Here is a 22,537-nt window from a genome sequence, read left to right on the forward strand (position 1 = left end):
ATTGGCACCGCACATGCACGTTCATAGACACACATGCACGTGTACAGGCGCGTGCACACACACAAACACAGGTCACAGAAAAATAAATATGTCAAAGGTCAGGTTGAAGATAATCAGAACTATACAGTGCCTTGCGAAAGTATTCGGCCCTCTTGATCTTTGTGACCTTTTGCTACATTTCAGGCTTCAAACATAAAGATATAAAACTGTATTTTTTTGTGAAGAATCAACAACAAGTGGGACACAATCATGAAGTGGAACGACATTTATTGGATATTTCAAACTTTTTTAACAAATCAAAAACTGAAAAATTGGGCGTGCAAAATTATTCAGCCCCTTTACTTTCAGTGCAGCAAACTCTCTCCAGAAGTTCAGTGAGGATCTCTGAATGATCCAATGTTGACCTAAATGACTAATGATGATAAATACAATCCACCTGTGTGTAATCAAGTCTCCGTATAAATGCACCTGCACTGTGATAGTCTCAGAGGTCCGTTAAAAGCGCAGAGAGCATCATGAAGAACAAGGAACACACCAGGCAGGTCCGAGATACTGTTGTGAAGAAGTTTAAAGCCGTATTTGGATACAAAAAGATTTCCCATGCTTTAAACATCCCAAGGAGCACTGTGCAAGCAATAATATTGAAATGGAAGGAGTATCAGACCACTGCAAATCTACCAAGACCTGGCCGTCCCTCTAAACTTTCAGCTCATACAAGGAGAAGACTGATCAGAGATGCAGCCAAGAAGCCCATGATCACTCTGGATGAACTGCAGAGATCTACAGCGGAGGTGGGAGACTCTGTCCATAGGACAACAATCAGTCGTATATTGCACAAATCTGGCCTTTATGGAAGAGAGGCAAGAAGAAAGCCATTTCTTAAAGATATCCATAAAAAGTGTTGTTTAAAGTTTGCCACAAGCCAGAAATAAACATATCCAGGTGTTAGAATGGCCAAGTCAAAGTCCAGACCTGAATCCAATCGAGAATCTGTGGAAAGAACTGAAAACTGCTGTTCATAAATGCTCTCCATCCAACCTCACTGAGCTCGAGCTGTTTTGCAAGGAGGAATGGGAAAAAATTTCAGTCTCTCGATGTGCAAAACTGATAGAGACATACCCCAAGCGACTTACAGCTGTAATCGCAGCAAAAGGTGGCCCTACAAAGTATTAACTTAAGGGGGCTGAATAATTTTGCACGCCCAATTTTTCAGTTTTTGATTTGTTAAAAAAGTTTGAAATATCCAATAAATGTCGTTCCACTTCATGATTGTGTCCTACTTGTTGATTCTTCACAAAAAATATACAGTTTTATATCTTTATGTTTGAAGCCTGAAATGTGGCAAAAGGTCGCAAAGTTCAAGGGGGCCGAATACTTTCGCAAGGCACTGTATGTGGGCAGGGCTATAGCCAGTTGTTCTATGTCCCAATAAAGAGTGGACTTACACACCAGTCTATTTTACAAGTTCTTTAGGAGTGATGGGTTGACTCCCAAATGGCATCATATTCCCTATTTCGAGCCCATAGTGCTCTGGTCAAAAGTAGTGCACTATGAATAGGGTGCCATTTGTGACGCAGCAACAGTGCTCAGGAACAGACCGTCCTAATTAGTTCCCTACCCCTTGCCCGTTGGCCCTAACCCTCTTGGATGTTTGCAGTACAGAACGACAACCCTTCATGTTGTTTCAATGGTTTGCAGACCTGTAGTTGTCTCCACTGCAGCTTTGAGAAAAGCACTGACTGAGCTCCCCTTTATCACTCTGTTAGTTGATCTAACCCTGAAATATAACAGAAAGATGTAAACTATATTTACATGTATAGCACCGGTGCTAGGACACAAATAGGCCTAAGCAACAGTTGAAGAAAGAATGTAGGCTAAGGCATGTAGTCTAGCCCAGTGCTTAATTTGTACATGTGGAGGTGCTGGACACATGGAACACAAAGTTAGCCAGAGACGGGGTGACCCAGGGTGCTCTGAGGTACCAGAAGGCGTGAAAACAAAATCCCATTGATAATAAAGCATTGCATGCATTATCATGCTTTTGCATACTGTCATAGATCAGTAAGGCAAAGGCGCTTGCAGAAGTTGTACACGTGGGGGGAAAGAAATTGTAGCCTTGAGTTCGGATTTCATGCCATTCTACATACTTTTAGATGACTGGAGACTTTAGAAGAATATGTTTTAATACCTCACACATGATCAAAATGACAGGCTATTTTGAAACGAACAAAATAAGAATCTGAGATCAATAAAGACCTTGTCTTCAATACATCAATAGCCTAGACCTAGGTGTGTGGAGACAAACATATTGTACAATATGAGGAGGAAATTATAGTCCTAAAAAAGCTTTCCAGTTTCACTGACTCACTCAATGACGCTCAGCTCACTCAACCGACGATGGCCGATGCGCTCGTTCCAAAAGCTCTCTCTTGTCTTGGTAAAAAAAAAAATGCTGTTCGTTCATTAACTTGGTGGCCTACAGACAGAATAGTCTTCTCTTTTTTTAGCAGGATCCATTTGCTTTCCAACCTGTATTTTCGTCGCGATCGTATTTGAAATATTACGAAAGGCCTGTTTTAGCTGCATGACTGACAAATTTGCCGCGTGTTCCCGACTGTAGGCATGCTTCTTGATTGGGCTACACACAATCCACAGCTAGGAAATTTTGTTAAATAAATTATTAATCATCAGTGGCTAATTCTAGGCCTACTACTTGTGTAATATTCGTAATATTTTTTTATGTATTTCTTAACAGACAGCAGTAGTTATATAACTGGCAAATGTATTTCAATTTATCATGGGTGTTGCGGCACCCCCAGAACCCTTCGCGCCGCTATGATTCTATAAGGAAATAAATTATGAAGTGCAACGCTGGGGAAATGAAAGTTGCAGGCTCATGTCTATCAGCGGAGTGGGATCATAGGAAGTTAATCTCATTGTAGTTCTGTGCGAGATACTGGCGCGCTTCTCTCTCTCCCTACAGCAATGTCCAAGCGTTGGTCTATAAAGGCTACAAAATTGCGCAAAGTATTAACCCAGGCACATTACGTTTTTTAGGGGCCAGCCAGGAGTATTAGAGTCAACTTTGTCTCATTATAATTTTTTTTACATTGGAAACAGTGGAAATAATTGTTCATTCCACTAGAGGTGCCGGATCCTGGCAAATGGGTTCCGGAACGAAACAGTCCCAAATTGAGAGGTGCCGGATCCTGTTCCGGCAGGATCAGTCTCAAATTAAACTGGTCTAGCCTATTAACGGTGGTGGAATATCATATGAAGTGGTGTTAGATCAATCCGCACATGCTCAGAACTCATTTCGTTCCATCTGCAGGTGGAGCTTCCGAGTTGGTGGGAAAAGGACGTTCCAACTCTGACGTCACCCCATTGAAGTTGACATATAGAACGGTTAGGGTTAGGTAAGGGTTACGATAAGGTTAGGGTACGGTATTGATTAAGGCTAGGGTTTAGGGTAGGGATGTCCCAAGAATCCCGGATAGCAGTAACATTCAGTTAGGGTTAGGGTGACAGTATCATGCTGTGTAAAATGGCTGTTCTTGGGCGCGAGAAACCAGCGATATCTAGGCTATTACAACCTAGGCTACCGCAAAGGGATACTCTGCCGCGTGCGTATGTTTTGTGGTTTGCGCTACACGTCGACGACCTGTGTGATGTGTGTGTGTGTGTGGGGGGGGGGGGGGGGTGTCTAAATCCATCCTATAAAAATGCATTTTCTTCAGCGTTAGGTTAAGTGAAACTTTATCCGTTGTGATAAGCCTATGTATTGCTTACGGACGCAACATCGCATTCTGATCGATACATCCAGTGAGGCATAGGCCCATGGCCAGAATTAAATAGAACACTGCATTAATGTTAACAGTGAATTAGGCGATAGCCTATGTGAATGAATTACCTTTTTTTTTAACAGTGAACGTAGCCTATATTATAACATAGCCGAGGCTGTGACTGTGGCATAGCCTACAAAGTCAGATAATTATGTGAATTAATGAATGATGATACACCAAAACGCTATCGTAAGGAAACTGTCTGGAGAAAGAACGGGTGAGGCGAGAGTATAAAGCCGGGAGGAATCACTGCAGTGCAGCAGAACTGTCCGTCAAGATACTGGGTATCGAAGGAGGCACACAGCCGGGAGGAGCGAAGCGAAGCGTCGCGCCATAACCAGACCTTAACATAGGACAGTCAGTCAGTTCCCCAACCATTCCCCGTACAAAGTCCAACCATCACCAAGTGCCCTTTATATATTTTGACGCATCAAAACTCATGTGTCCTCATATGAACGTGTCTTATCCGTTCTGTAAAGACGTGTCATTTCAGTCATCCAAGAAGAGGGTCTGGCGCAGCTCCCGCTGCAGGTGCACTGGTGCAGGCCGGGTTGTTTGGGGTGAGCTTCAAAGGGCTCCATTAGCCTACCGGTTCAGAAATACCCTTACGCAAGCCCACCCTCCCCGTCCCACTCAAACACACGTGTAGAATTTCCCCGGAACAATGAGAAGAATGTTGAGGTTTTTAAAAGAATTTCATCGTGTGCCTCTCTTGTCTCTATCCGCCTATCACAATCGAATGGCGTAGCGCCTCAGCCAATGTGCACGCTATGTGGACCACCCCGGCCCCTGAATCTGAATGCATCCACTACGGCCCATTATAAATAGGCTAAATGTTTTCCTGCAACCCTTGGTCATGCAGAAACGCTCAGGGTTGCAGCAGAAACACTCCCCGTCTTTTTTCTTTCCATATTTATAAACGCATCATATCCCATTTATATTATTTCTGAGGTTACAGTTCTTTGAGGCCAGTTGCATGCATTGTTCGTCTCCAAAAATGGTTTGCGAGACTAAAATTGTTGCGGATGAACACGATGCCATACAAGGGACCAAAAAAGATTCTATTATCGTTTCCTCCTCGCAAATGTGGACTTCTTCCACACCGGCACCGAATCCGATCGAGGAAAATGATGTGAGGAAAGATACGGTTTTTATCCGTGAGTTTGAGCGCACGGACCATGTGGAAGTGCGCCGCATCTTTTACGAGGGGATCATGGAGAGAATCCCCAACACCGCATTCAGAGGCATATTACAGCAAAGTCAAACCCAATTCTTATATGTTCTTCTGACACGTAAGTGACAAGATTTCCCTTATACTTAACGATTTATTGACCTGAAATTCGTTAAAAGTTGCCATTACCCATTGAAAAACTATTTTCATTTTACTCATGTATTTACAAATTATTCTTGTCAAAGACATTATGAATAACCCATCCATACTAACACATGAAAATCAATTATTGTAAAAAAAAAAAATATATATATATTTTTTAAAGTTAGAAGTGAGTTGAAATTAAGTTGAAGGAAAGCCATAATCTGTTGGAGCATCGAAATGTCAATTGATAATTCGTTGACCTCTTTTCTTTCTTTTTAAAGTGCTTTATTCATTTAATGGCACAAATACATGCTATGTGAAACTTTCATCAAGAGGAAAAGGATTTCATATTATACAAATTCAATAACAACTAATACATTGAATAATTGTCGATTTCTTCTCGAGTTCGTGTGTGGATGTGTGTTGGATCTTCGATACCGGCATGTAGCGTAGCTCATGTGCAGCACCGCATCAAACCGCAACACAAAGGCATGGTTAAAACGCATGGTGCATGTAGCGGGTGGGCCTGTTTGGTGTGCATGTAGGGGGCAATGATGTCAGTTGCCGGTTAGGTTGGATGCATTAATTAATTAATAAAATGTGAGGATTGGCCCACAGTGTGCGCTAGCGTGCACCAATTGCACCCTATCACCAGTTTCCATCATCATAGGCTACACACATGTGTTTTACTGTGCCTGCAGGCAGTGCGTTAATGCTCCACCACCACTAGCCATGTGCGCATGTTGGCATTGTTTATAATTAATTAGTGGAGATGTTAATTTCGTAAATTTCCTCATGTATGATATGCATGGGTGTTCTTATGGCACACTTGATCCATATGGTCAGACGCATTACACATAGCTTAGTCTATGATGTGAATGAATGGCATTACGCACCAAATTTCGAATAACAATTCACCACAACATGTGTTACGCTATATATATTCCATAAACATTATTGTCATTTAAATGTACACCATCTAAAACAATCCTTTTTTTTTACACCTCATGCCTTTGTCTGTGCCGTGGTAAGTGACCATAATGACCAACAAAGCATCTCACATAAGCCTATTTCACTGTTGACATTTTGTCTGAAAATGTGTGTATTATTGTTTTATTTATTTAACCTTTATTTAAAGTTCTTTAATATGGATATGACACTATAATTTAGGACCACGTCGCTACAATGTAGCCTAATGTCTATGTTGACAGTAAGCACGCCATGTCGTGGTGCAATGGAGTAAAAGATGTTTGCATGGCAGACCAGACGACAACATAATGCTGCTGCACAGCCTGTCTGTGTGGCGGGTTCCACTCTGGCGCTTCCGTGCGGCCAAACCAGAGAAATAGGCTACTTCCAAAAATCACTGACTGTAAATGGACCAGAGATGATATTGATAGGCTGTGTAGAATATATGTTTGCATCGAGTCAAATAAATACATAGACTCAACATAGGATGTCATGTGATGTTTGCTCGTCGGTTGTCAATCGCTTTCTCTACAGTAAACAACATGTGCGATATTAAGGGACTGATCTTCTTTATTTTTAAGCAACTTATTTTTTGGAATGTCACTGTTTGGTTATATAATATATATTATGTGTGTGACTTCCGCCAAAATCCAACATTTGATTCTCTTTTCTGACAGGTATCGTTTATTTTTCTTCCTTATCTCCATAGTAATGTGCTTTGTTGTGAGCAAATCCCTCACGCTGACCAGCTGTGCGCCGTTCGTTCTCATGGCCGCGCGCTACTTCTACAGCAGCAAAGTTATCCACAACTATCTGGCCTGCGCGCTCCGAACTGACATGGCGGACATCGAGGAGTATTACATGAAACCCACAGGTAAGAGGGCTAGTGGGAGATTGGACACAAAACAGAAACTATAAATAATCTGTGGAAATTTATGATCTGTTGTCTTTGTCAGCATATAAAGTTCATCTACAGACATTAAGCTTTTAGTAAATTATGGGATAAAAAAAAAATGATGGGATACAAAACATAGCCCTATGCAAATATGGAATCACAGACCCTTTGAAAGTATCTAAATGACTCCCCCCCCCCCCACACACACACACACAAACACACATGCACTGCAAACACACACACCCACAAAGTATAGTCTCTCTCTGTGTCATAGGCTCTCCCTGCCTGTATTAAGCACAGCAGGAGATGGATAGTGACAGCATGGCTGCATTCCAAATGGCACTCTATGCCCGACACAGCACACTAACTGATCAAAACTAGTGCACTATGTAGGGAATAGGGTGCCATTTGGGATGTAACCTGTGTGTTCAGAAACAGAGGCAGTCTGCCTGCCTATTAAGTATGCGGGGTGACTCGCTCCGCTCTACTTAGTTACAGAGGGAGCCAGGGCACACCATGCTACTGGGCCTATTGATTCTGAGATGGAAACTGCTGATACACTTTCTGCAGCAGTCTGTCCACTCTGTGTCGGCCAAGCCTCATTGGAGTCATTTCCTCAACAATATTCCCTAACTAGGAAAATCAATCACTCTCTTATGATCCTCTTATCCATTCTGATAAGAGGAATTGAGCTGTGACCACACTTCCTCCTGGTTCCGTTCCAAAACGTTGTGCTATAATCAAATCAAACCTTTTTCTCTCTCTAAAACACACACACACTTCCATCCACCCTACATTTTGGGGTCAGTCGGACCCTATTTGCGAAGCTACTTAAGGGCAGGTGTTCGTTAAGCCCTTCTTTGATTATTTTCTTTGTCTCTCGCTTTGTGTCCGGCAGCTACAGTTATCCACTGTGTGTGTGTGTGTGTGTGGGTGTGTGTAGGAGTCACACAGGATATTAATGGGATTAACCACTGCAGGTCTTTTTGTGTGTGAGCATGTGGGTCTGTCAAAGAGAGACTGTGTGTGTGTGTGTGTGTGTGTGTGAGAGAGAGAGAGCGAGAGAGAAAGAGAGAGGGAAAGAGCAGGCGTCATATGATAGTAAGAGTGCGATGATTTACAGTGACCTCCACCCTTTCACGTTCCTGCCATGGGCAGTGTGTGTGTATGTGTCAGTAGTCAGTGAGTCATACAGTGCAGGGTGAGAGGGCCAGTCACTGACACGATGAGCAGCAACACGGTTATGTCTACCGGCCTCAACTAGCCAGGAAAAAGATAAATACGGTTATCTCTTCTTCAGTGTGTGTGTGTGTGTGTGCGTTTATTCATCCCACTGTCACTAAAGGCCAGCTGTTACTTCAATCCTCTGCTCAGCTCATAGGTGTGTGTGTGTGTATAGGACTTACCAGGAACAATAGGGGCATTTGGGGGGGGTGGTGGTGGTGGTGGTGGTGGTGGGGGGGGGTTTAACTAGGGATTCTTAACAACAAAAGAACCAGGACATTCATTCTACCAGCATGAGTTCTCCCTGAAATCCCTTTGGTACTATCAACCAATCAATACATTCTGTTTCATTAACCAACCAATCAATCCACTTTACTGAATCATCTGGCCTGTACATATACACCACTGTGCTGTTGTCTATACCAAGCATACACAATTAACAGTAACAAGGCCTTATAGGATGTTATACAAGACATATCGATCTGTGTGAATCAAGGGGCCAGGGTTCCGGTGTGGAAGCACGGTTTCTACCTTTGCGCGTGTGAAGTTGGGCCATGGAAACAGGCTGCAACCCGGATATAGACGGTCCATGAATCGGCGTATGCGAACTTGAGTACATTATGTTGAAAACAACGGCCAGACATCTTGGATGCAGTCTCCAGTTCTTTTATACCTCAATGGCGTGAATAGGCACAAGGCAAAACCAAGCTCCTTGACCTACTGCACAACAGGACAGTATAAAGCTTGGGTCCAATCCCAAATGTTACCCTATTGCCGTTTGCCTCTGGTCAAAAGTAGTGCACTATGTAGGGGATAGGGAGCCATTTGGGACGCAACCGAGGGGATAAGTAGGTGGGCCAATGTGTCTCCACACTACAGTCACCTGGTTCCATCCTGAGCCCCAGAGCAGTGATAACACTGGCCAGATGGGTTGTTATCAGCATATCTGAGTCTGGCCACGGCCTGTCTCATGTAGGGTCCTGTCTAGACATAGCAATCCACGGCTGAATCGCAAATGGCAATGATACCTTATATAGTGCACTACTTGGGCATGATCGATATAGTCGTGCACTAATTAGGGAATAGGGTGCCATTTGAGATGCCGGCAGCAAACAGTCTGGCCCTATTCACTTCCCTGCTAATGACGGTGAGCTCACTCTGTTCTGAGGGGGTTAGCAAGAGCAGGTACACCTCTGCTGCCACTCCCTGGTACCTGTTCTTAGCTCTGTGTGTGTGTGAGTGTGTGAATGAGATTCACAGCTAGGCTATATTGGAGTGTGGGCACGTGTGTGTGGTGATAGGGGTTGCCAGGTAGAGTACAGACAAAGGTGAGGTAGTTACACACAATAGATACATGTTGCACCTATCTTTCCACTCCCTTTCTTCCTCCTGTCCCTGTTGAGAGAGAGAGAGAGAATTCTTTATTCTCCATCCACTGAATTTATGTTCTATAAATGTCATAGCAAATTTCAGCATGCGTCTTATTCATTCATAATACAATGACGCAACCAAACACACGTCAATAGCACAGAACCGCTCCTCAAAAAACATATTTTTTTGTTGTAGCTCTGTTTTCTACAGTCTGAGACTGCTATCGTTGAAGTCGTTTGTGGTGACGAGGGGCGTTGTACATCTCTAACCAATCAGAGTATCAAAGCCAATGACACATTTTCAAACGACAGTGTGTTCTGACTCTGGCCCAACCCATCGGTTTGTGGACCAATCAGACGCCCCCGAATGTGTTCGCATTCGGTGAATGGTCAGGGAGGTTCTCAGATCCAGACTCATCGTGGAGAAGAAACTAACGTCCACGGGTGTGGCGTGTAAGCGGGCGTGGCCTAGCATTTGGCCGGAGCAAGGAGTCTGTAGCTAGGCAACAATGGACCCACACCAGAAGCAAAATAAGATGTTAACAACATTATAGTTTCTGAACACTATAGTTAGTCACTCCCAGGTGACCAATACAATCTTTAATGGATGTCCAATAATGTGGTCCGATCTTTAATGGATGACCAATAATGTGGTCCGATCTTTATGAATATGCGGGTGAGACTCGCAGACAATAGCACTTTTTCCTCTGCCTTATGCCACATTATCTTCGAGGTTCATAAAAAATGGTTTTGGGTAGAGCTTTAAAGGAAGAGGGGGGGACTTTTTATGATCCCTCCTAGCCTCTGACCCTAGGATTGAAAGGACCTAAATTGGACAAGTGTACACACACACACACACACACACACACACACACACACACACACACACACACACACACACACACACACACACACACACACACACACACACACACACACACACACACACACACACACACACACACACACACAGTGATTAGCCCGGGCTGGGTAGTTAAATTAATGGGAAAAGGCCAGTGCTGCAGCCCCTTTAAGTGATTAATGCTCTTACACTGCTCCTCTCAGAGCTAATGGAGCTGTAACGGAGAACGAGTGCAGGCTGGGTGTGTGTGTGTGTGTGTAGTTGGTTGTAACGTACAAGGGGCAGGAAGTATTATGTATGACTGGACACAGGTAGATATGGTGGAGCTTGTTGGTCTTGAGATCTGTGTGTTTGGGCATGTGCTGTGTGTGCCCGTACACCTTCATGTGTGTAAACGTGTGTGTGTGTGTGTATGTAAGCATGTGTATGCCCCTGGTCTCCTTGTCCAAGTCTCATCTATCAGGGTGTGGTATAGATGTCAGGCAGATCCATACTCCCAACATGCACTCTGTTCCCAGGGGAGGGAGCATTCCACGTGGGGGGAGGGGTCTGTGACTTGGGGAGTGAGGAGGCCACGCACTGCAGATATCACACATCACACTGCTCTCCCGCACACACACACAGGCATGCTTAACCCTAAAATAGGGATGATCTGTAACGAGCATGAACGCACACACACTTTCAGAGGACACAAGCTGTTAATGAGCTTTTGTTTCATCTTAGACACACGCACAGTCAGGGTGTGCGCCGTCTAGACTCAACGCTTATCAACTGAATTACCCTCATATGTTTCAACGGAAAGGATAGACACTAATCTTGTTAAGCACAATAAAAAGGGAGGGAGAGGGTTCATAGTCGTGTCATAACGCCATATTTAACTGTCTCCAACCCAATGCACATGCATGGCAGGTAGCATGTTCTTTTCCTTTAGCAGTTAGAAGACAAAAGGCCGTCACAATAAATCCTGAGTAAAAAATCTGTACGTTTAGAGCGCGTTAGCTCTCTCTCCCTCCTTACCGCCATGAGATTTTATCTTTCAAGTCGACCCATCCCTCCCCCTTTTGGTCGGTGGTAGAGTCCTCTTAGCCTGGTTAAATCCAAGAACCCCCCCCCCCCCCCGCGCTCATCTTGGTCTGGCCCGGGTCTATGATAGATCAGCTACCTTGTCTAACCCCCAACCCCTCCCTGTTTCCCCCTCCCCATCTACCAATACAGGAGGACTGAAGACAAATGAATGTCCTACATGCTCTATGATCCTACTCTCTCGTCTAGCTATCTCCTCTCATTCTCGTTCTACATATCTGACTCTTAACCAGCAGATCCCTTCTTCTCATAGCCCCTGCTTCGCAAAGGAGGGGGAGAGGGAGAAGGAGGAAGAGAAGGATCGCTTCGGAGATTCTCCGACCGACCTTTCTCTCGTCACGGCGTCAGACACAGGACATGAGTGTATGTCACTGTCTCAGGCCCCTCCACACACACACACACACACACACACACACACACACACACACACACACACACACACACACACACACACACACACACACACACACACACACAGAGCTAGGGCTGGCGTGCCTGGTTGTCCCGTGCTGACTGTTGGCACAGGCCCTGCTCAGACAGATGGTGACGGCTTCAGTTTCAGAGGCGTGGCCGTCCCTTCACCCCCCTTCACCCCCCTACCTTCCCCCTTCCTCTTTGTAGCCCCCCAGAGACAGGGCCTCTGGGTAACTAACTGCATGCCTCACATCATGCTCTCTTCTGAGATAAAGCACTGGAAACTAAAGTCTGATTTTGAATTAGCTATCACATTGTGAGTATAAGGTCAAATACCACCACACTGTTAGATTTCTGGGGGAAAAGTACGTGAAACCTACCCTTTAACAAAAATGAAAGACGCTGACACGGTACACCGTACCTTGAGTGAATCTGCCCCTTCCAAAGTGTAACTATTCCAAAAGACACCTCATACATTCTCCTGCGTTGGGACTACAGACAAGGAAGAGTCAACACAAGAAGTCATTGTCTGACCCACTCTGAACCCTGCACACACAATATGACCAAGGTCAAATGGGGAAAATGTCCCGGCACACCATTCACTCTGCTTGCAAATCTAGCTGCCTGCTACTGCCTCCCCAGCTGTGATGCCCACATGTCATGGAGTGTGTGTCTGGATCAGCAGGCTTGTTACCGCGGCGACCCTGCCGCAGGACATCTGACAGTTGTTTTATTCAATCAAACACTAATCCAATGAATCCCACAGGGCCCTTTAAATCCCTCATAACGTTGGCTTCCAGCACATTCGCATCGTTTCACCACTCGCCCCATGACGCAATGTGTTTGAGAGAGTGTGCTTGTGTGTCTGGTATGTGCGTGTGTGCGAGTATCAGATAGTGTGTGTCGGTGACCCTTTGGAAGATGGACACACAGGTTTTACATTCACCAGTCAGTCCCAGAAAAGGCCAAATATTCTCTGTGCTGTACTTGACTACAAGGACATGTCACCAATACCGCTGACATTGACAAAATGCTATTTTCAGCAACAGTTTACTGTTGCATCCGTGCAACACATTTTGCCTGCTGAAGGAAAGAGAAAAGGTTGTCTGTTTTCACCTTGTAGTTCTTGGAGGGGTTTGCAAATCCAAAATCAACTTGGGGAGACGGTTTATCAGAATGAGGATATAGTAAGCCGGTCTTGTTTACAACGACTTGTCCAGCGCTCTCCCAACACGGTACTGTACCGACCCCTTTACACTGTAGATACTGTAGCTACGACACACAGACGACAGCGCTGTACTCTCACATTACAACAGAGGCTGACAGGGAATCTTTGTACTCTCGTCGACGCAACTACTATCTGGCATGCTGACACAGGTAAAAACACGGCAGGCACGGACTTAAGAATACGTTACGAAGTTGAGCAGAAAACATTTCAATACTGTATAAAACTGCTTTTGCTATGACTGAGACCAGGAGTTTTTTTCTTTCTCCCCCTGGTCAGGTTACATTGTGGACGAACATTTCACTGTTGACGTGTGTGTTTGTGTCCTTCCTTCTCTGTCCTGTGTGCCTGTATTTGTCTGTCTCTCCCTGAGGGTCTAATCGCCATAACGTTGAGGGACAGCTCGGGCCTACGACTGTACTTTTCATTATGAGCATCTCTCAGAGCAAATAATGCTATTAAGCAGTTAGCGCCAGCCTCTGTCACCTTTTAATTTCACTGTCTTACCTCCCTCATTCTCCAGTTGATTCTCTCTCTCATGCTCTCCATCTCTCTGATACACTTCACTCCAGTCGCCAATGGAAACACCAGCCGCTGCTATGTGACCGGAGTGTTTCGTGTGCAGAATCCCTCCTTCCTTGCTTCCTTTTAGTAGATCCATCCAGTTAGTGGGTTTGACAAGGCCATAACTGGCATATCTTACCAACAGGACAGGCTCTCTCATACAGCTCTATGATGTGTGTTCCAGGGCTATGCGATATTCCACCTCACTTTCTTGCACCCACATTAGTACTTGCTTTTTTTCCCCTTCCCTTGCCCTGATTCTGCTGACAGGGGCTATTTCGAGGAAAAAGGTCTACCTGCAATATGTGTCTGTTTTTTCCCCCTCCTAACCTTAGTCTGTAAGTAGCTCTGCGTAGGAGCTATGCTGAATGACTCAAATGTAAATGATACAGTGCTATGGTGTTGTCAAAGCAGCTAGCCTGTCCTTACCACAGGCTTTACACCGGTCTTGCCAACACTCTTAGACAAAAAAAAGGCCATCTAGAACCTAAAAGGGTTCTTTGGTTGTCGCCATAGGAGAACTCTTTTGGGTTCCGCGTGGAACCCTTTCCACAGAGGGTTCTACATGGAACCTCAAAAGGGTTCTACAAAAGATTCTCCTACGGGGACAGCCAAGAGTGAACCATCCTCATGTTTGCCATCTTAACTGCATCACATGGTCGTGTTACTCGACAGAAGCCATTGTAAAGCAACCTCTAATTGCTCTGTAATCTGAACTCATTAACACCAGTCCGTAATTGATGAGATATCCCGATACACATGAGCAGTGGTGCCGGGTTAAAGCCACAATCTGCTGTTTCACAAGCCCAGGCTGCCACCTTGTAGGCATATTTCATTCAAATGGCCTTTGAACAGCAGGAAATATTGCAGATTGTGGCTTTAATGATTGTTGTACTGGCCATAGTTAGGGGATGGGAGTCCACTCTACATTTGATTCACCCAGCCAGAGGCTCTGAGGTCTGTGATGAATGACATGTTAATGTTAGCTGGCCTGCAAATGAGGTCCCAGGGTTATGGCAAATAGTGTAGGGGGCTAATGGGGCAGCTCTGCTCACTTCTTATTGCGTCAGTCCTTCACTGAGTCAACCAGTAGTCCAATAAGGACAGCCGTGGTCCGTGGGCAGTCATAGGTCCGGCTGCCACTCCCTTATTGCTTCAGCCCCTTCACATCAGGTCGTTTGGGGTTTAAATGTAAAGTATATATTCTGTCAGATTTGTGTTGGTGCTGTTGGCAGTGGTATGTGTTATGTTGGTGCTGTTGGGAGTGGTATGTGTTGTGTTGGTGCTGTTGGCAGTGGTATGTGATATGTGTTGGTGCTGTTGGCAGTGGTATGTGTTGTGTTGGTGCTGTTGGCAGTGGTATGTGATATGTGTTGTGTTGGTGCTGTTGGCAGTGGTATGTGATATGTGTTGTGTTGGTATAGTGTGTGTGTCTAACTGGGCTCTCTGGTCCTCCAGGCTCGTGTTTCTGGGTGGCAGTGCTGGAGGGTCAGGTGGTCGGCATCGTGGCGGCGCAGGGCCGGGAGGACGATAACACGGTGGAGCTGCGCCGCATGTCGGTGGACTCGCGCTTCCGCGGCAAGGGCATCGCCAAGGTGCTGGGGCGCCGCGTGCTGGAGTTCGCCGTGCACAACAACTACGCCGCCGTTGTCCTGGGAACCACCGCCGTCAAAATGGCTGCCCACAAGCTGTACGAGTCACTGGGCTTCCGGCGGACGGGCGGGAGCGAGGACTACATGCTGCCTGGCATGAGCGGCTCGCCGCTAGAGAGGCTCTTCTTTCAGATCCGTTACCAGCGTTACCGCCTGCAGCTCCGCGAGGAGTGAGGGGTGAGAGAGGGAGAGAGGGATGGAAAGAGAGAGCAACGACACCTCCTCCTCGAAGCAGAGCCCCTCGCCCGACGAGCCTCGACCAAGTCCCCGATCAATCTTATACTCCTCTGACAACTTTATTTTGTATCAGTTACTTCTTCTTACTACTTACCACTACTATGTCTATTCATTATTTCTAAGTCATTAACTTATGGGTTTTTGTTTTACATTTTAGATTTAGTGTTTTACCCCCCCCCCCCCCCGCCTTTGAGTAAATTATTTTGTTTTGCCTATTTTCCCATCCTTTCCTGTTGTAAGAAAAAATAATCCCTAACATATATCACCGTCCCATGCCTATTCAAATGACATCATCAATTGAGTGTTCCCGTTGCTTTTGATAGAAATTTGATTGCAATCAGTTTTTCGATCACCATGACAAAATCCCCCCCCCCCTTCCTTCCACCCTTCCTTTACTAAAATCCCCTCCCACCCCCTTCAGAACACCAATCAGAGGCTTAATCAGGAGGGTGGCGTGTTCCGTAACATTCAGATAGAAATATATCACGTAGAACAGACATTGTCCTTTGCCATGGAAAACAGGCATTCGTGTCCACCCTATACATGGCATTTCTATCTGAATAGTTTCTATCTCAAACGCACCCTGTCTCTCGTTAGCCCGCCTAAGCCCTCTCCATTGTCACAACAACGTTTGTGCCCAAAAAGACCTGGACAAAAAGACAAAGTAGGTTGGCATTTCTCCAGCTCAGCCCATATTGAAGCACAGCAAGGGTCATCAAGTGTACTGTACCAGCCCTGTGGAGAGACAGGAGGAACAGGCAGGACGTGTACTGTGGACACACACTGTGGATCCTGCATAGGCAGGAAAACAAACACAAACAGGCTTGCGTCCCAAATGGCACCCTAATCCCTATATATTGCACTACTTTTAACAAAGGCCCATAGGGCTCTAGTCAAAAGTAGTACACGGTGTAAGAAAAAGGGTGTAATTTTAGATGCAGACACAGTGCATTTTCTGTTTCCTAAACCCTCCTGCTTTCTGCTTTCACCATTTCCTCCATCTTTGGTCACGTTCTCTTCCCCTCATTCAACACAGTGTCAGAATCTAATTCTATGATTCCATTCCACCTGCATGGGAACTATGAAGAGGGTCTCTCTGATTGGTTGGGAAGACGAGAGGGTAGTTCAGGCCAGGGGTACGTACCCATGCAGGGTGAATACTGTGTCAATGTTAATCATATTACTAATTTAATCATGGGTTTTTCTAATGAGGAAATGATCTAATCTAATGAAACATTGAGTGTTACTGAGTTTTATGTGTAATTATCAATGGTTTACTAATTGAATCAAGATAAATTTGAACATTTTGAATATGTTTGGTATTTGATTGAGAAATTAGAGATTTTGTTATTATTATTCACAACATTTGATGGAAGCATTGCTACTTTGTAGTATGCACATTTTATGGATACTCCTACATGTACATAGTAACCGCAATCTAGTATATATTTAAACCAGGTAACTGGGGGAAACTACTTGGGTAGACCTAATACATTATTCAAAATATTTGCGGACTTACAGTACATAGCTGGCTTAACAAAATGTATCGAAGCACAAATGTTTCAATTTGAATTTAGACACAATACTATATCCAATTTACAGGTATATTTATATCCTTCTGTGTATGTATTAATGTGTATACAGTTGGAATACTCTGTACAGTATGTAGCTGACAAACCCAAAAGACGTCCCTCTCCCTCCCCTTCATAAAGATAACCACTCTCTCCATTTCCATCATCCTATCAGAGACAGAACCAGCAGGGAGAGATACAACTTCTATGAGCCCAAGAGTTTGTCATACTTGTACAAAAATCAAGAAATTAAATGTAAAAAAAAAAGATCATAAAAAAACACAGATTTTTAAAAAAAGTCGACAAAAAGATGTCATGAATTGTGCTGATCCTCCTTGCCTTGACTTCTACTCCCCCTTCTGACCCCCCATTCATAAATCTGACTGCAACCCTGGGCCAGACCCCCCCACCCCTCCCCTCTCTTCTACCCACTCCCCACCCCATCTCTGCATGCGCCACAGTCTTGCTGCGCTGCTTTTATTCCATTTGAGCTTGTAACACAACCCCCCCCTCAAAAAAACCTGCCCCTATTGTGATGTCATCAAAGCAGTCTAGCCCCTCCCTGCAACGATGGTGGAGGATGCATAGGTGTGTGTGTTAAGTTTCTGTTTGTGTGTGTTGAGTGTCTGGTTGAGTGTTTGTGTTGAGCGTGTATGTGTGTGTTGAGCGTGTATGTGTGTGTTGAGTGTGTGTCTGTGTGTGGTTGTGTGTGGAGGTAGGGTATATGAAGAGGTGCATTAAACCCACTCACCGCAGCGCAGCACTGCCTTGATGACATCAAGCCTGCCAATTGTAAAATGCAAAAGCAATGCAAGTGTGGCATGCCTCTGTTCCTGGTGTGTGCGTATATACGTACGGTGCCTGCCCTGGAAAAATAATCGGAAAACGACGTTTAAAAAAAAATATATATATTTTTTAGCTGAACATATAAACAAAAATGTGTTTCTTTGTCAGAGAAAAAAAAACTTTTTTTTTTTGCATGAGATGTGTCTTTGAATGAAAACGTCTTAGAGGATACATTGTACCACATGGCAAGCAGTGGAGATTAAACGTTTCATTTTTGTATTAAGTTGATATTATCAATGGACTCTTTTTATCAAGGGAGTGGTGATATCATGCACAGTGAGAAGAATCCTATGGAGATGTGACAAGGTCATAGTTTGTCCTTGGGTCGTTTTGACAAACGTCAAATAAAGCAGTGAGATCATGTTGATGTATCAGATGTTGGGTCATTCGATTAACTGTCTGCTGTATTATCAGAGGACTTCTCACTGTTCTGAAACCCCCTCTTCCTCATTCAACCATGTGAATTGAGATGTGGAGGGCACAAAAAATGAACCATTTAGCCCAGATTTTTTCTCCTTCTCCAATTTGACCTGGTCAAAAGTAGTGCACTATATAGGGAATAGTGTGCAATTTGGGACATACTAAATGATCTAAATTATGATCAATCCCCCCCATCTGAAAAATTCAGAACAGACCTGGGTATAGTATTTTGGCGTGGATCCACCAGAATGTAGGAGGCAGAGGTTAAATGGTGAGGCTATAAGAGCGCACTTACTAAGAACGTATGCCAGAGGAGGCTGGTGGGAGGAGCTGTAGGAGGACAGGCTCATTGTAATGGCTGGAATGGAGTAGATGAAACAGAGTCAAACGTGTGGTTCTCATATGTTTGATACCGTTCCAATAATTCCATTCCAGACATTACAATGAGCCCTTCCTCCTTAGCTCCTCCCACAGCCTCCTCTGGTGTTCACTACAAGTGTACACTACATAGCAACGTAGTAAGTGGACTCATGTCTGCTAAAAGATGAATGTGAAGTCTTATCAAACTGAGCCATGAATGCTGCTGTCGCCATTTCAATAATAATATACCCTCTCGTTAAGCATTGTGGGTGATCTCAGACTAGGCTACTATTTGTGTTCTTGATAAATGACGTAATAGTATACCAAGACTCCGCAAAAGCCTTATGTACTGTAATAATTACATGCTGATATCAAATATCCCACCAACAATCTATATGGCTTAAGGTAGCGAATGATTCATTTCCTGTATTAAGTTGTTAGAGACGAACAGACAAACTACACTGATATGTCACTAGCCTATAATGCATTTTACTGTATTCTGTTTCGTAAAAGGGTCAAGCCTGTGTTTATATGGGGAATGCTATGCTATGCCCTGTTCGGTCTGGTCTTAGTACTTCTTGATTCTGGTAAAGCATACGCAGTATTAGAAAGTAGAAGAAATACTGTATGCAACCACCACCACTAGTGTGATTCTGTAACTTAATAATACTATTCCATACCATTCCACTGAACCTCTGATGATGTACAATCCAAGAGAAAATGTTTGTTTTTTTTTTCTTTTCTTTTGGTTCTGAGAAAATAGGGAAATATTGTTAGTGTTGACTTGGGAACATAGGAGAATGTTCATGTATTGTTATCTGCAAAGGGTTTCAGACATGTGTGCCGCATCAGAACTAAACGCCTCTCTCATTGGAGCGCTCCTTTATCGAGTGCTTTCCAATCCAAAAACTATCATCCAATCACCTAAATTGTGGTGAAGAAACCATGCAAGCTCACAAAATACTCAATTCATACTTTATCGTAGTCCCTCCCACCTGGAAATACAAGTATGAGACAAAAATCCCTCAACGTCTGTCATCCAGATGTCAAGTTGAACACGCACACTATTGTAGAAGTATAGATATCAAAACCGCACAAATAGTATTCCTGTGAGTATAGGTGTTTTGTCCTGGGCGAGTGCAGATTTCAAAGGCCGTGGAGTTAGTTAATAGCAGACATGAATGTATATGGGTGCCGTTACTAAGGGTCTTTGTTGCGAGAAATTGTTAAAACATTTTTTTTTTCTTTTAAGAGAGAAAGGATTAAGACAAAAAATGACAAAAAGCAGCTAATGGTTCTTCTATTGCTGAGAAAACCACAACATTTGATGTTTAAGAGTGACTGTGTACATAGCTATATCTATCACTGTTGTTTTGATTTCTAGTTTATATATATACAGTTTATACAGAAATTATATATATATATATAATTTCTGATTTCATCAATGCTAAAATAATGGACTTTGGAACTGTCTGTTTGAGAAGATGGCTGTCTTTGGAATGTTCCACCAAACGTGTGTGGGGGGGGGGACATGCCACTGAGGCAGTTTACCTGGGGGGGACGGGACAAAATGGACTCTCCCTCTCTCTGTACTCCTCTGGTGAACTTATCACTCTGCTGTGGCTAACAGGATGACTATAACTCTCCACTGTGGCCACAGGTACCAAGAACGCAGAAGCACTTGTAGCACAATTGTCTTTTTTTTCTTTGAGTATGGATTTTTTCTCTCCTCCTAGCCAATATCTACCCCTCTTGCTCATATACCGTATGTATCATAAGCCTATATACAAGACAACGTTATATAAAGAAATGCATTACTATGACCCGTGGCTATTTGTTGAAGTTTGAAATTTGCCAAAGGTGAAAGTTTTGTTGCATTTTTCTCTCAAACTGCTATGTTGTGTTCAAGAAGTGTCAACAAAATCCCGTATTTATCGGTATCATTTTGGAAACCCTGCTCACGTGCCATCTAATCAAGCAATAAAAACAAACAAACAATGAGATAACGAGATACAATCGTATAAATTATTTTATTAGTGCGAAATGCTGCATTGTTGTTATATCTCATATGCTGGTGACAGAGGGTCGGTCGCCGTGACGTTATCACTGTTGGCATGGCAACACATCACCACTGACGATATGTTGAGGCCTGAATAAGAGTTGTGATTGTATAATGATTATTTTTGTATTTTTTCTTTATAAGAGGTTTCAAATGTTTTTTTTTGTTTATTTTTGTGTGTTTTTTTTTAAACTTGAAGATGAATTCTACTGGTGTACCACTTGCATTGTTTGTACAGGTGTTATTTGGAGTATTGGGGGGAGAAAAGTCCCTCCCAGCAGAGAGGTGAAAGATGGCAGAGTTTCTGAAAGTGGTCTCTGTTATCTATCAGTCATATGAGCTTTATTTATCAGTCTAAATCTTGCTTCTGATTCTCTAGTAGTCAGGAGGAGTATCACAGTAACTCAACTACAGCCAGGGGTTTGTCACTACTACTGAAAATAAAAATCAATTAGCCCATATCAAAGTTTAAAACGCAAGCTGAAAAAAACCCCAATGAAAATCTTGTGTGATTTCCATGAAAGCGATTCTACATTTATTTTATATATACTATCAACAATTTAATAAAGTTGTAAAGTGTATTTTACTGTAAATAGCATCCACAGGTATTTTTTATGATCATTTTGTAACAGAAATACCTTAATATAACTTTTTTTTAAACAAAGTTTACAAAATCACACACACTTAAAAAAAAATATATCCAAACCTGAGATTCAATTGTAATGATCTTTTCAACTCTCACTAAACTCACCAAGCCAGAGACCGTTGGTTCATTTTCAACTTCTTTCAGAGACCACTGCCATCTTTCCCAGGATCAAGGTGCTGTGTGGTTTAACCACAGTAGTCAGAGAGAAAAGCCTACTTTTGTCCTGTTGTGATGGAGAGGGAGTGGCCTGTCAGTGGCTGGAGAGCACCCAACACTGTAGCACAGCACTTAGTGGATGTGTCCAAAATGGAACTTTATTCCCTGGCACTACTTTTGACCATGGCTCATAGGGGAATGGTCAAAAGTACTGCACTGAATAGGGTGCCATTTCAGACTCAGCCAGTGTATTAGCTAGCCCTAGGAGTGTGCAGCAGCAACATATTCTCTCCACTTTCAGATCTTGAGCTGTCATGGCTGTCTGTTGCTAGGAAACCAACCCACACAAAGCGCAGCAGGGAAATGATATGCAGCCACACTGAGGGAGTGAGGAGGCAGGCAGGTCAACCAGCCGGGCCGCCCCTGAGGGAGAGGGGGAGGAGTGTGGGAGTGAGTGTGTGGCAAGGCTAAGGCTATGATTAAGAGGGGCGAGGGAACCTTGTATGAGGATGCCTTGGGTGCTTAAAGTAGGCCACTGGGGAAGAAAAATTAGGTAAACAGTGACAGGGAAAAGAGAGGGTTATTACAGAGAAGTTGGATCAGGGTGCGATCGCAGACAGTTGAGGGTCTGAGACTGAAGAGCAAATGAGAAGAGGGCTAGGGGAACCCAAGGGAGACGGGTTCAATTGGCTCAAGGCCTTAGCAAGAGGTCAGCCAAGCAGAAAAGAGGTGAAAGGTGGTCAAAAGGCAGAGGGATTTGACCGTGGTTAAAACGCGGTTAAGGTACGGCCGGCTCGACTAGACCACGCCTGACCTTCCCTGAATAG

General features: G+C 43.9%; 1 protein-coding gene across 1 annotated transcript; it reads left to right on the forward strand.

The window, feature by feature from the left end:
- Positions 1–4,700: 4,700 nt before the first annotated feature.
- Positions 4,701–20,372, forward strand: LOC135516218 (N-acetylaspartate synthetase-like). Its single transcript, XM_064940343.1, has 3 exons — positions 4,701–5,134; positions 6,836–7,000; positions 15,222–20,372. Exons 1-3 carry the CDS (start codon positions 4,819–4,821, stop codon positions 15,587–15,589), a joined length of 849 nt encoding a protein of 282 aa, XP_064796415.1. The 5' UTR covers positions 4,701–4,818; the 3' UTR covers positions 15,590–20,372.
- Positions 20,373–22,537: the final 2,165 nt, after the last annotated feature.

Source organism: Oncorhynchus masou, chromosome 27 (genome assembly GCF_036934945.1).
Source record: "Oncorhynchus masou masou isolate Uvic2021 chromosome 27, UVic_Omas_1.1, whole genome shotgun sequence".
Lineage (NCBI taxonomy): Eukaryota > Metazoa > Chordata > Actinopteri > Salmoniformes > Salmonidae > Oncorhynchus > Oncorhynchus masou.

Coding starts and splice junctions, on each gene's coding strand:
- LOC135516218 (XM_064940343.1), top strand. CDS start 4,819: ATGCATTGTTCGTCTCCAAAAATGGTTTGCGAGACTAAAATTGTTGCG. Junction 5,135..6,835: donor CTTATATGTTCTTCTGACAC/GTAAGTGACAAG, acceptor TTATCTCCATAG/TAATGTGCTTTGTTGTGAGC. Junction 7,001..15,221: donor GTATTACATGAAACCCACAG/GTAAGAGGGCTA, acceptor CTGGTCCTCCAG/GCTCGTGTTTCTGGGTGGCA.